The 14,010-nt window shown below is 28.1% G+C and overlaps 3 protein-coding genes across 3 annotated transcripts; 1 reads left to right on the plus strand and 2 right to left on the minus strand.

Moving 5' to 3' along the window:
• The first annotated feature begins 2,261 nt into the window (after positions 1-2,261).
• On the plus strand, positions 2,262-3,503 carry LOC127250583 (uncharacterized). Its single transcript, XM_051273940.1, has 2 exons — positions 2,262-2,822; positions 3,027-3,503. The coding sequence occupies exons 1-2, from the start codon at positions 2,262-2,264 to the stop codon at positions 3,471-3,473; spliced, it is 1,008 nt and encodes a 335-aa protein (XP_051129897.1). The 3' UTR covers positions 3,474-3,503.
• Positions 3,504-8,219: 4,716 nt separating this feature from the next.
• Positions 8,220-9,810, minus strand: LOC127250183 (F-box protein At3g07870-like). Its single transcript, XM_051273343.1, has 2 exons — positions 9,731-9,810; positions 8,220-9,423 (listed from the first exon to the last, which is right to left on the minus strand). Exons 1-2 carry the CDS (start codon positions 9,808-9,810, stop codon positions 8,220-8,222), a joined length of 1,284 nt encoding a protein of 427 aa, XP_051129300.1.
• Positions 9,811-11,155: 1,345 nt separating this feature from the next.
• LOC127250184 (F-box protein At3g07870-like) lies at positions 11,156-13,032 on the minus strand. Its single transcript, XM_051273344.1, has 2 exons — positions 12,858-13,032; positions 11,156-12,330 (listed from the first exon to the last, which is right to left on the minus strand). The coding sequence occupies exons 1-2, from the start codon at positions 13,030-13,032 to the stop codon at positions 11,156-11,158; spliced, it is 1,350 nt and encodes a 449-aa protein (XP_051129301.1).
• Positions 13,033-14,010: the final 978 nt, after the last annotated feature.

Raw genomic sequence — 14,010 nt, forward strand, 5'->3', positions numbered from 1 at the left:
TTGAAAGGTATTTACGAAGTATTATTTTATAAGTTAATATGTATATAAATATGTTAATTTTTAAATATAAATTTTAATGAATCGGGCTGGGTCAGACAACTTTTATGAGCCCGTTACTGTTTAGTTTATTAGCATGCTGGGCTAGTTAGAGTTCGAAAATTTTTGTGTCTATTTTTTTCATATCAAGTTTGGATCGATTTTTGAGCTGTATTTATTTTTGTCGGCAGTAGGTAGGGCTTAGAAACTGTTTGTTGGTGGGACTTAAATTTGTTTCAAAGCCCAATGTACGACCTATATAATGTTTTATTTAAATAATTAGAAAGTCTTTTTTCTAAAAAAAATGTTTCAGTTTAATTACATAATTAATTAATACCTATAATTATGATCCATTTTTTTGGTGTGACTTTGAGCTGCCTTATTTCCTGGAGTCAAAATTCTATAAAAATATAAAAGCAAAATTGTACAAAATTACTTTTTAGTTTTTTATATTTTCAAAAGTTGTGTAAAATTCTCTAATGATTTCGTAAGCTCTGCGTCTATTTTCGACCGTTTTTATTTAACGGTGTTTGATTCGCACGTTCTAATGAGTTTAAAAGATTTTATTTTTAAACGTTAGAAATTATAAATATATTTTTTAAATCAGATAAAAACAACTATTTTTTAATATAGTTTTACTGTTACATAAAGTTAATATAATAATAAAGAGTATATTTATAATTTTAAATGTTTAAAAATAGAAATTATGAAGAATTTATAAAACTATAATAAGAGAGTCTAGACGATGAATTTGTTGTAATTTCATGAAATTACTATATAAATTTTTTGTAATTTTACCCGTATAAAATCAAATATATATAATATTTATATTATATTAAAATATACTTTTATACTAAAATTTTATTATTTAAAATATAAAATCCAATTCTCAACCCACAAAGCAACATACCCATATAACATAATTAGATGTATATATTTGTATGCACTTGATTCAATAATTTTATCGCCTTTCTTTCGGATTGGTTTTATTTTTTTATTTTTTGTCTTTCATCCTTGGGTTTCTTTGGTTTATTTTCAATTTAATTTTAATTTAAATAGTATTTTTATATAATATTTTATTAAATAAAATAATATATATATTTATCCCAATGATGTAATATTGATTTGTGTTCGAAACACAAATCAAATACACACGTTTATTTTAACAGTATTTTTAATATAATATTTTTTTTTATTAAATATATATTTTTATACGAATATATAAACTACAAAAAATTAAAAGCAATACAAATTCTTTCTTTTAATTATATAAAATTGTTGTTTGACTTAAAAATTCAATCCGAGATGAACGATCCATTATTTCTATATGTTATTTCCAAAATTACCCAACGTTTTAATATATAAATATATCCATATATCCAACTTATTATAGTCCATATCTAAACTATTTTTTCAATATTTTTCATATTTTATATATAATATAAAAAGTAAAATAGATAATATGTCAATATCTATCTTATATATATAAGATTTGTTTCGTAACGATTATCCATTATTTTAAAAATTTTATAGTAATATATATATAACTGAGATTGGATAATTAGGATTTGTTACGATACAAAATCGATAAAATATCCAAAAACCCATTAATATATATTACTCTTGTTTTCTTCTTCCTTTTGTTTCTCAGAATTCTTTGACCAAATTTTGTGAGAAAATTTTATTAGATCCGATCGATATCGATGATAATGGAGTCTTTGTCAAAGGGGTGCGAGAGAAACCCGCTTAGATTTCCTCTTCAAAACTCTAAATTGGCAGAAACTCCAAAAAATTTTGGTAAAAACCCTGTGTGTTTATCTGTAAGGTTTTAGTTTTGGGTTTTGATTTTGAATAGTAAAATTTTGAATTGAAATAATTGTTTGATGTGATATAAATATGTGTTCATATGATGTTTTGAACTTAAAATTAAATTTTAGTTTAATAAAATAAATAAAAATTAAATGTTTGATTTAATATTTTTGGAGAAAAAACCTGACAAGTAAACACACCTCTACTTTTTTTGTTTTTAATTTTCGATTTTATAGTCCTATTGCGAAAGAAACCCTTATGAGATTCTCCTGTCAACATTCGAATTAAATGACAGAAAATCGAAAGGATTTTGGAAAAAACCCTAATTTTTGTTTTTAAAATTTAAAATTTTATGGTGAAAGAAATCATAAAGGAAACCCTAATTTTATTTTCTTGTTTGTGTAAATGTAGATTTGATGAGGACTATGAGTTGTACAGAATTGAAGAAGTATCTGCCACATGATGTGGTGGTCGAAATTCTTACGCGCCTTCCACCGGAGAAACTTTTGCGTTACCGGAGTGTCTGCAAGTTATGGTCGTCGACGATCGACGATGCTAATTTTATTGCCAATAATCAGAAACACAATGCCGGCAATGATTGTATAGTAGCTTTAACATTACCTAAGGAAGACGAAGATGAGAATATTCGGTCTCAACCCGTCTTCAAATATCGTCTATTTTCCGACGGCAATTGCATAGAATCAATTCACGACGTTTTGGAAAATTGGACGGATGAGATCTCCGCGATGCCGTGGAAAGTCGAGGGCACATGCAACGGGATCTTTTGCTACACGGGTCTTTGGCGTTATAAAAAACACGACGATTATTACAAGATATACTTATGCAATCCATTGACAAGACAAGTGTCTATTCTCCCCGACTATAGAGGTCCCTCTCAAGACATTTCATACAAGTGGCGATCTGATCGATTCGGCATCGGATTTGATACATTGGAAAAAACCTATAAGATTATCAAGGTAAGTGTGTGCTCTTCTATGGATTATTTTTTTGGAGAAGCCGCTGTTCTTTCGCTTAAATCCATGTCTTGGAAAAGAGTCGAATGTCCGCGTCATGACATGTCTCTTAAAGGACAATCAATTTTCTTACATGGATCAATCCACTGGATTTGCTTTTGGAATAATACGAGATTAGAGTGTGTAATCCTTTTCGACCTTTGTAAGGAGGTTTTCAAAGAGTTGCAATTGCCAAAGCATGAGGATAGCCAAAAAGTTTCGATTCATGTGGTTGGAGGCTCCCTTTCTGCGATGGCATGTGATGCCGACGACTTTGCATGTCATATTTGGACAATGAAAGAATATGGGATCGAAGAGTCGTGGATAAAGCAACATAAAGTCCTTTTCCCGTATGAGTGTCATTGTTTGGAAGTGACTTATGGAGGAAAGATATTATGCGTAATTAATGACGACTATCTTTTTGTTGTGAAGAAGAAAGAAATGTTGCGAATTTCGGATAAAAATCCGAAGCCTCGTCGGATGATACCTTATAATTGTCAGAAATATATTTTATACGATCCGCAATCAACAGATTATTATACTACCATTTGTCCGATAAGCTTCGATTCCATTGTTGTCTTCTCCATCGAAGGTAGTCTGGCCAATTTTTTATGATTAATTTTAAGATATTTTGAATTTATTCATTTTAATTTGTACCCATATAACGTTTATTAATACAGTTTTTGTGTATAATATTAATTTAACAATTGTATTTTAATTTTTCATATATTATTATTATTTAATACTTTCTCTATTGCTTTTAAAGATTTTGCGAGAATAAATAATTTATTTTTATTGCAACGGCAGTGTTTTTATTTTATTATTTTCTTTTAAAAAAATTAAATTACTTCTTTTTTTCTTTCTTGATTTGTTTTTGTTTGAAACAGCTGAATATGATATTTTGTGTGATAAATTAGTATATTCTTATTGGTAAAAATTAGTTGGTGAAGAAAATGTCTAAAGCTGTTTATTAAAAAATTATACTCCCTCCCTCCGCAAAAGATAAAGCATTTTGTTAGGTACACAGAATTTTAGATAGTGTAGTTTATTAAATTATTAATAATAAATTAAAATAATATTTTATTATTTTTTATATGTGTAGTGTTAGTATTTTAAATATTTTTAGAATTATATCTCAATAAAAATATATGCAATATGTATATCATATTGTGGACAATAAAATTTTATATAGTACAAATAAATAAAAAAATATATTTATTTATTTATCGTTACCATAAATTAATTTTATAAAAAATTAAGAGTTTTAAAGGTAGATAAAAATGGATTTTAAGTGGATCATAATAAAAGAACATCTTTTGTGGAATGTTAAAAAAAATAAAAAATGAGGTCATATGTGGAGGGATGGCCGAGAGTATATTTTTACTGAAGATTGCATCGATAAAATAGTGATGATTTATATTTCAAACATAAATAGAGAATACTTGAGGTTTTAAATAAAATAATTATGCCATTTAAATACAACTTTATTTAATTTATAAAGTGACATAATAGTATAGTAAAGGCATGTATTGCTGGCTGTGTCACGTGCCGACTGTCCGGACTGATCACGTGCCATGTCTATTTCTATAGATTTCACACCATCTTTTTATTCTATTTTATTTTATATAATAGCATCTGGTGAAAAAGAGAGAGAAAATATGAATATAGTAAATAATATTTCCTCTATTCACATATTATTGTTCTCCTCCATTTCTGTCCCAAAAGTATAGTCTTATTACGTTGGATACGAAATTTAAGGAATATTGATATTATATTAATGGTAGGTAAAAACTACAGACAAATCACTTTTTTGCCCTTGTGAATATATTAGTGTAAAAAGTAGTGACAATTGTGTAATAATAATAATAATGAAAAAATAAGGATAATTTTACGGTAATATGATTATTTATGAAAATGAGATTATTGTTTTGGGACAAATAAAAATGGTATACAAGACTATTGTATTGGGATGGAAGGAGTATTTTTTTTTAACACACAAATTCTACTTTTTTTTTTTTTTTTTTTTAATTCTTCATTTATTTATTACTTTTCATCTCTGTCTTATAATAAATGACAAATTTGTTAATTCATACAGAAAAAATAATTACTTGAAAAATTGTGTAAATATACTTTAGGACAATAAAAAAAAATTGAGGGAGGAAATAAATTTTACAATTGAAAAAGGGCAAATTAATATAATTATATAAAAATATCATATTTTACACTAAATAAATCTAAAAATTGGGGTTGGGGGCTGCTGCCCTCCGAGCCCGTCTAAATTGTTTGCAGCGATGAGATTTTATTTTGTTTTAAAACCTAATGTTAACCAAAACAACTTATTTTTTTGTTTTTATTTTATTTTATTTTTATTTTGATAACGTAATAATTTGCGGCGGCTATTCTTTGAGTGTGCATTTGAATAAATTTCAACTTTACTTTAATAGTCTGCAAATTAATTATGTTCGACAAGATAAATCACGTTAGGTGAACATATATGGTCATAAATTATAATGAATAGACCAGGAGAATCTATCTGTTTAATAGATACTCCCTCCGTTCTAATTAAGTTGTCCCTTTAGGTTAGTCACAAAGTTTTAGGTATTGTATAATTCATAAGTAATTAAAAAATGTAGTGAAAATAATTATGATTTAATAAAAATAATTATAGATGAAGATTAAAATGACTAAATAGTTTAATTAAAATAAAAAATGATAAATTATGAATTTTAAAATGTGATTAAAATGTATAATTATATTTTCAAAAAATAAAATGACAAATTATGTGAGAACGAAAATAGAAATAATGGACAAATTAAATGAGATGAAAAGAATAAAATTTATATTTTTTGTAGTGACATTGAACTACCTTATTTTTTTCGAATTAAATCTCTATAAAAATATAGAAAATATACTTAAAATATTTAGAGGTGGCAAATCAGATCGGCCTGATAATATATTTGGAAAGTTAAATATAAACATTAAATAATTGACAAGACAAATATTTATAAACTCTTATATTATACTTTTATTTTTTACATAAATTTATTTGTTAATATATTTATAATATTATTTTTTAAAATTATAGTATTTCATTAAAAATTGGGTCGGGTCATGCACTGTCCGATCATAATAGGTCCACACAGCCCGGTTCATACTTGTGCTAGGTTAGACATAATCCAATTTTTTTATAATCTATTTTTTAGGTTCAAGTACAATTTTTTTGGTGCTGAATTCAAATCGAATTTTCATGCCGCGCCCTATTTTTGCTGGCTCTAAAAATCTTATATCAATATTGGGCTTGTTCACTTCTTTTTTCCAATAGAACAAGTCTCTTTAAATATTATTAAAATATACATTATATCCACCAATTAATATCATATATATTTTATCCATTCACAAAAAGTTAATGATTCAAAACAAAAATATTATTTTTTATATTACAGAAATAATTTTTCATGTTTAATTTAAAAAATATATCTTTCTAAAAACACAAGATTTTCAATTGCCAAAGTATAAGGATAACCAAAAAGCTTCGATTCACGTGGTTGGAGGCTCCCTTTGTGATGCGGCTTGACTTTGTATATCATGTTTGGACAATGAAAGAATATGAGATCGTAGAGTCGTGAGCAATTTAAAGTCCTTTTTTTCGCTTATGTATCGTTGTTTGGAAGTGACTCGTGTCCAGAAAAATACTGTGAAATTAATGACGATAATCTTTCTATTGTAAATAATGACGATAATCTTTTTGTTGTAAATAATGAAGAATTTGTGCGAGTTTCAGATAAAAATCAGAAACCTCGTTGGAGGGTACTTTATAGATGTAGAAAATATATTTTATACGATCTGTGCAATCGGAAGATTATTATACTAGCATTTGTCCCGCAAGATTATTATACTATGATTAGTAAGTAATTAAGAAGTGTATTAGTAAAAATAATTATAATTACTAAATAATTTAAATATTCCTTCTCTCCTTTAATAATCTATCCATTTTTCAATTTTGGTCTATTCCATAATAATATATCAATTTCTGTATTATATACCTAATATTACAAATATCCTTTCAATTTACAATATATTACACAAATGTCATTACCATTATATTATACAATATTAATAAGGATAGTTTAGTTTTTTTACTTTTATTTCTATTAAATTCCAATATAATACTAATATTTCTAAAACTCCGTGCAAAAAGTAAATAGATAGATAAATGTGGGACGGAGGGAGTATAAAGGTATGATCGTGGAAATAAATCATTAAACTTTGCACGTGGACAATTATCCGCGAAGGATGGCAGTGACCTACTTGCTCTGGTATCATGTTACACGACGTTTCACTTAAAAAATTTATTTAAGCTGATAAGAAAATGCATCATTAATCATTAATTATACAGTCTGACCAACTAGATTTAATTTTTTTGGTGTTTTCATCATAAAATTATTTATTTAAATTCAGAAAATTATACTTCAATTATATATATATATTTCTTAATAAATTCATAAAATTATTTATTTTAAATATATTTAAATTATAAACCGGACTGGCACTGCCCCAAAATTTTTGAGTATATTTGTTTAGACCCAGCACGATTTTTTCGTATTGGATTCAAATAGGATTTCGGGTATTTATTCTTGCGAACTCTATATAAATTCTGTAAACTATTGCAAAATATATTATCTATATATAATCATTTGGAGATTTGGATATATTTATATATATTACAGGGCTAGAAATTTTCGGAAATAATATTGAAAAATCGACAAGAATAGATTTGATACAAACTAACCAAAAAATATATACTATAAATTAAAATACTTGGTCAAACTTGTTTTGGGTGAGGATTAATCCTCCAACAAAAAATATTAGATCATTATCACAAAATATGTTATATACTATAAATTAAATGCAACTAATGTTTCAAAATTTTGAATGGGATATTTGAATCTTGATTTTGTCAATCTATTCAGGTAATGCAAAATCAATACTTTTCTAACTAATTCTATTATAAATATTAAACGGGTCAACCCTAACCCGATCCGTAATTACTCAACCCTAACCTGATCCGTAATTATCGTGTTATGTTATCATGTTATGTTATTTAAAATTGAACTTAGTTTGTTATGATTATTTTACATATATAATAAATATTGTCGGATTGTAGGATCAGTTTTTGCCAGTATGCTTAACAAAAATTGAGCATATTGTTATTAGCTATTCTTATAAACCTAAAAGAGATCTACAATAAAAATAACTCAAATTCTCATTAAAACAAAATAAAAATCTCTTCCAAACAATATCATCCAAAAACTAAAACATAAACGCAAAGATGAACAAATCCAAACTATCTAAAAAAACTAATTATAAAAAGTTAACACTACTTTCGATCGAAAATGCAACACAATCCGAGTCTACCCAACAAAGGCTCGCGTAACTCTGCGATTGCAGATCGTACAAAATATATTTTCCGAAATTCTCTTGTTCCTTTTTCTTCTTCGGAGTCTCCGATCCTTTATCTTTCATTTTCTCCAATACTCCATTTTTCACCTCATAGAGATCATAGCCATCGCTTACGCATAATATTCTTCCTCCAACGGTTACATCCACGCAACGAAGTATCCCGATTGGGAGAACAACTTTATATTGCTCCATCCACGACTCTTCGACCCCAAATTCTTTCATCATCCAAACATGACATATCAAGTCGTCGTTCCCAAAAGCCATGGCGCAAAGCGAGTCACCAACCACATGAATCGAAAATTTCTTCCTATACTCGCACTGTGGCAATTGTACTTGTTTGAAAACTTCATTACAAAGGTCGAAAGAGATTACGCATTTATCACCCGTAGAATCCCGACTGCAAATCCAATGGATCGATCCATGTAGGAAAACTGATTTGTCGCACAAAGACATGTTATAAAGCGGGCACTCGACATCTTTCCAGGACATGGATTTAAGCGAAAGAACAGCAGCTTGTCCGTAACGATTATCTTTGTAAATAAAAGTTTTTACCTTCACAATCTTATAGAGATTTTCCAACGAATCAAATCCAATGCCGAATCGCGTCGAGGGGTCGGTAGTTTCTTCGTGATAAGAGGGCGATGTGCTGTCCGGCATAAGAGATGCTCGTTTTGTCGAGGGATCGCATAAGTACGTCATATATTCATAGATAATATTTTCAGAATACAAAACACCCGTGTAGCAAAAGACCCCATTGCATGTGCCCTCGAGTTTCCATCTAACATACATGTGAAAAGGAATACGATCAGTTCGAAGAGACTGACTGATTTTTTTCGGGCAATTTCCGTCGGAAAATATGCTATATTTGAGCTCGAATTGAGAAGATTCATCGGGTGTTGGTGTTGGTGTTGGTGTTGTAAAAACTATTACCCGATCGTTGCCAATGTTCTTTCGCCTATACTCGGCGATAAAATTGGCATCGGAGATCGTCGAATACCATGACTTGCTGACGCTCCGGCAAAATAGGAGTTCCTCCGGTGGAAGACGTGTAAGAATTTCGATCACCATGTCATCTGGTAAATACCTTTCATCACCTGAATCTCCACTGCTAATCGTCAAACCTATGGAAAATTTCAAAAGAATAAAATAAAAAATTATTTTAATATCAAATTCAAACCAATTTCTTACTTATAGTGTTATAAAATTGCAAAAAAAACAGAATGGAAAATTAGGCACCATAGAATTATAAATTTGAAAAATCTGAAAGTAAAATTAGGGTTTTCTTCACCATAGAATTATAAAATTGAAAAAAAAAAAAACTGAAGGTAAAATTAGGGTTTATACCAAAATCTTTTAGATCTTCTACTAATTTAGAATTTGGATGATAGAATCTGCCGGGATTTCTCTCACACCTTCCGACTCCAAAGAACCATAAACCGCATAATAGCATGTCACTGGGCGACGATGCTTCATCCTCCGACAGGGAACTCATTATTGATCGAATCAAAATATCCACAGATTATGGCTGAAGAAATTGGCGAAGGAAGAAGAAAAGAGAGTCGGTTTTTGGTTATTATTTTGCTTTTGCTTGTAAAAGTTAACAGCAAATCAAACCCTAATCTATTTATATTGATTGAGGGTGGGTCTGTGTTCTTGGGTTTTGGGTTTTGGATTTTGGATTTTAGATTTTGGATTTAGATTTATAAATAATAAAATCTGTGAATTTGAATAATTATTTGATTTTATTTGTAATTTTATTATTATTATTAAGTATACGTAATACTCGCTCCCTCAAAAATTTATCCCATATATTTGGGCATCTATTTTAAGAAAATAGATAAAAATAGTAATTCTTGTTTGAAAATATTGAAATATATATATATATTTACGACTAAAAAGGAAAATTAAACATAAACTTAGAATTTTAAATGATAGAGGAATTATTTTTTACTATTTCAAAGAATATTAAATCAATGTGTATTTATATCATATACATTAAACAATTATTTTAATTCAAAATATTATTATTTAAAATAAAAAAAAAACTATACTCCTATTTTATAGAGTTATTGTTGTTAGATTTAATATTTATGATGGTTTTCATTATCTAAAGTTAAATAATATATTAAAATTATTTATTCGCCAATTAATGCATGTTATATATTTTATTAGTTCATCTATTGATGGTTTTTAAATGAAATTTTTTAAATGAATGTTGGGACAATCTAACAATATTGAACATAAGTGAAGGCTTGGGTTGGGCACTGTTCGGGTATTTATAAATATACAAATATTTTATATTTAAATCGAACCAAATACTATTTGCAATATTTAAAAAAAATTACTCTCTTCGTCCCCGGCTCATAGGAAAGATATCTATTCATTTCTCTACAACTCATCATCAAATCTACATTGAAAAATATAAGGGTTTCTTCATCACTGCATAATTAATTATAAAATTGAAAGTGTGAAAATTAATAAAATAAAATTAGGGGTTTTTTTTTTCTTTACCAAATTTCTTTCGAGTTTCTGCCAAATTAGAATGTTGACGAAGGAATCTACACTGATTTTCTGCCAAATTAAATAATGCTTAGTTATTTCATTGAAAAACTATTATTGTATAATTCAAAATAATATAAAATTTAATTTCAAAGAAAAAAAAAAAAGGCTTAAAAGCGCAAATAATAGAAAGATTATAAACCTAAAAGACATACACTAAAAAAATAAGTTAATTTTTCATAAAAAAAAAATAAAAACAAAAACAAAAACAGATCCACGAATATCATCAAAAATTTAAAACACAAAGTGAACAAAAATCCAAAATATCTTAAAATCAATTATAAAAAGTCGAGACTGCTTTGGATGGAGAAGACAATGCAATCCAAGTCTCCCCAACAAATGCTAGTGTAATTTTGCGACTGCAGATCGTACAAAATATATTTTCCATAATTATCCCGCGCCTTCATCCGGCGACTATCCGGTCTTTTATCAATCAATTTTTCTAACAGTCCACTTTTCACAAGATAGAGATCGGATCCATCGCTTACGCATAGTAATCTCCCGCCAATACTCACATCCACACAACGAAGTATCCCAACGGGAAGAACAGCTTTATATTGCTCTATCCACGACTCTGCGACCCCATATTCTTTCATCATCCAAACGCGACAAGTCAAGTCCTCGTCTTCAAATGCCATAGCACAAAGAGTGTCTCCTCCGACCACATGAATCGACATTTTTTTAGTATACTTACATCGCGGCAATTCTAGTTCTTTGAAAACTTCGTTACGAAGGTCGAAAGAGACTACACAACTAGCCGTCGCATCAACCCTATCGCCAATCCAATGGATCGATCCATGTAAAAAAATTGATTTGCCACGCAAAGTCTTACCATAAAGTAGGCACTCAATATCTTTCCAGATCATGGATTTAAGCGAAAGAACAGCAGCTTGTCCAAAATGACGACCCCTAAAAAAAAATATGTTTACCTTCACGATCTTGTAGCCCTTTTCCAATGTATCGAATCCAATCCCGAATCGATCCGTAGAACGACGATATCGCGATTTATAGTTCGGGATAAGAGATAGTCTTCGTATCGAGGAATCGCATAAGCATATCATGAATTTATAGTCGATATCGTACAAATAACTATCGTACAAATAATTTGTTAAGCAAAAAACCCCATTGCATGTGCCCTCAAGATCCCACTTTTCAGAGGCGTACAAATGCTGCCCATCATTTCGAAAAGACTGAGTAATTGTATTCGAGCAATTCCCGTCGGAAAAGAGGCGATATTCGAGTTCAACTAGGCGACCAAAAGATGCGGCTGGCAGTGTCGTAAGAATTACGACACGATCCTTGCTGCTGTTCTTTTGCCTATGATCGGCGATAAAGTTGGCATCGGAAATTGCCGATAACCATGACTTGCAGACACTCCGGCAACGTAGAAGTTCCTCCGGTGGAAGCCATGTAAGAATTTCGATCATCATTTCATGTGGTAAATACCTTTTATCTGATCATGGTAAAATTTTAAAAATAAATAACAAAATTAGAATTTTCTTCACCTTTCTTCATTGTAGAATTATAAAATAAAAAAAAAAAAAAAAAAGACTGATCAAATCTACTGAAAAATTTAAAAGTAAATTAAAAAAAATTAGAGTTTTCTTTACCTTCTTCACCATAGAATTACAAAATGGGAAAAAACCGATCAAATCTACTGAAAAATTTAAAAAAAAAATAAAAAAAAAATAGTTTTTTCACCTTCTTCACCATGGAATTATAAAATTGAAAACAACTGATCAAATCTACTGAAAAATTTTAAAAAATAAATTAAAAAATTAGAGTTTTCTTCACCTTCTTCACCATAAATTACAAAATTGAAAAAAAAAAAAAAACTGAAGATAAAATTAGGGTTTTCTTCATCATAGAATACTTCACCATATAATTATAAAATTTAAAAACCTGGAAGCAGAATTAGGGTTTTCTACACCATAGAATTATAAAATTGAAAAAAACTAAAGGTAAAATTAGGGTTTATACCAAAATCTTTTCGATCTTCTGCCAATTTAGAATTTGGATGAAAGAATCTGCATGGATTTCTCTTACGCCTTCCGATTAGCCATAAAGGATTTCTCTTACGCCTTCGGATGAGCCATAAACCGCAGCCTCGGATTCGACTGGACAACGATGCTTTATTCTTCGACACAGACCTCATTGTCGATCAAATCGAACAAAAGTTTCCACAGATTGTGGCTGAAGAAACTGGCTAAGGAAGAAGAAAACAAGAGTCGGTTTTTGACTTACCATGAAGAACCCATGGAACCCTAATTAACTACTATATATACCACATATATATATTTGTATTTTTTTAATATGAGATATAAAAAAATATAATATAAAAAGATGATATTTTATATTTAATATTTGGGTTTTTTTTTGGTGAGGATGTAATTTATATATGATATATGATCATTTTTCTAAAAAAAATTCGCACCTATAATTGTCAAATATATATGTATATATATGATAATATTTTTCAATAAATAAAATTTTTAATTTAAATTAAAATCCCAAAATTAGTGTAAATTTCTATAAAAATGAATTAATTTTTTATATCAAATCTAAAGATTCCAAAAGTTAACGTTAACTTGTACTAATAAATACAACAATTTTTTTTATTTAAAAATTTTCAAGTATTTTTCAAATCTAATATTCCCAAAAATATTATTTTTTTCCTACATTTAAAATATTTAATATTTTGATTTGAAGTATCTTTTTTATATAAAATATAAACAATTATATTTTATATTGAATTTTAATTTTAATTTTTTGTAAAATAATATAATATATACTTTTTTCGTTTATGTTACTATGTCCATCTTTTCATTTTCGACAGTCTCACTAATTTTGTCACTTTTTTTTATAAAAAATTATACACTTTAATTTTATTTTAATTTTTTAAATTTTAATTAGACTCATTAATTATCTTAATTTTAATATATAATTTTTTTTTATTTCTATAGTAAAACATACATAATATCCTCGACGAAGGAAATATTATATTATGTTTTATATATTGAGAAGTGAAGGAATTGTTGCTAAAGTGAATAAATTACCACTTCACATCTTTGAGGGTTGGGCCACAATATTGTGAAAAATACGTAGTTCGTCTATCTTTAAGGGTCACATTTAC

This window comes from Andrographis paniculata, unplaced genomic scaffold (assembly GCF_009805555.1).
Source record: "Andrographis paniculata isolate CXL003 unplaced genomic scaffold, ASM980555v1 Contig37END, whole genome shotgun sequence".
NCBI lineage: Eukaryota > Viridiplantae > Streptophyta > Magnoliopsida > Lamiales > Acanthaceae > Andrographis > Andrographis paniculata.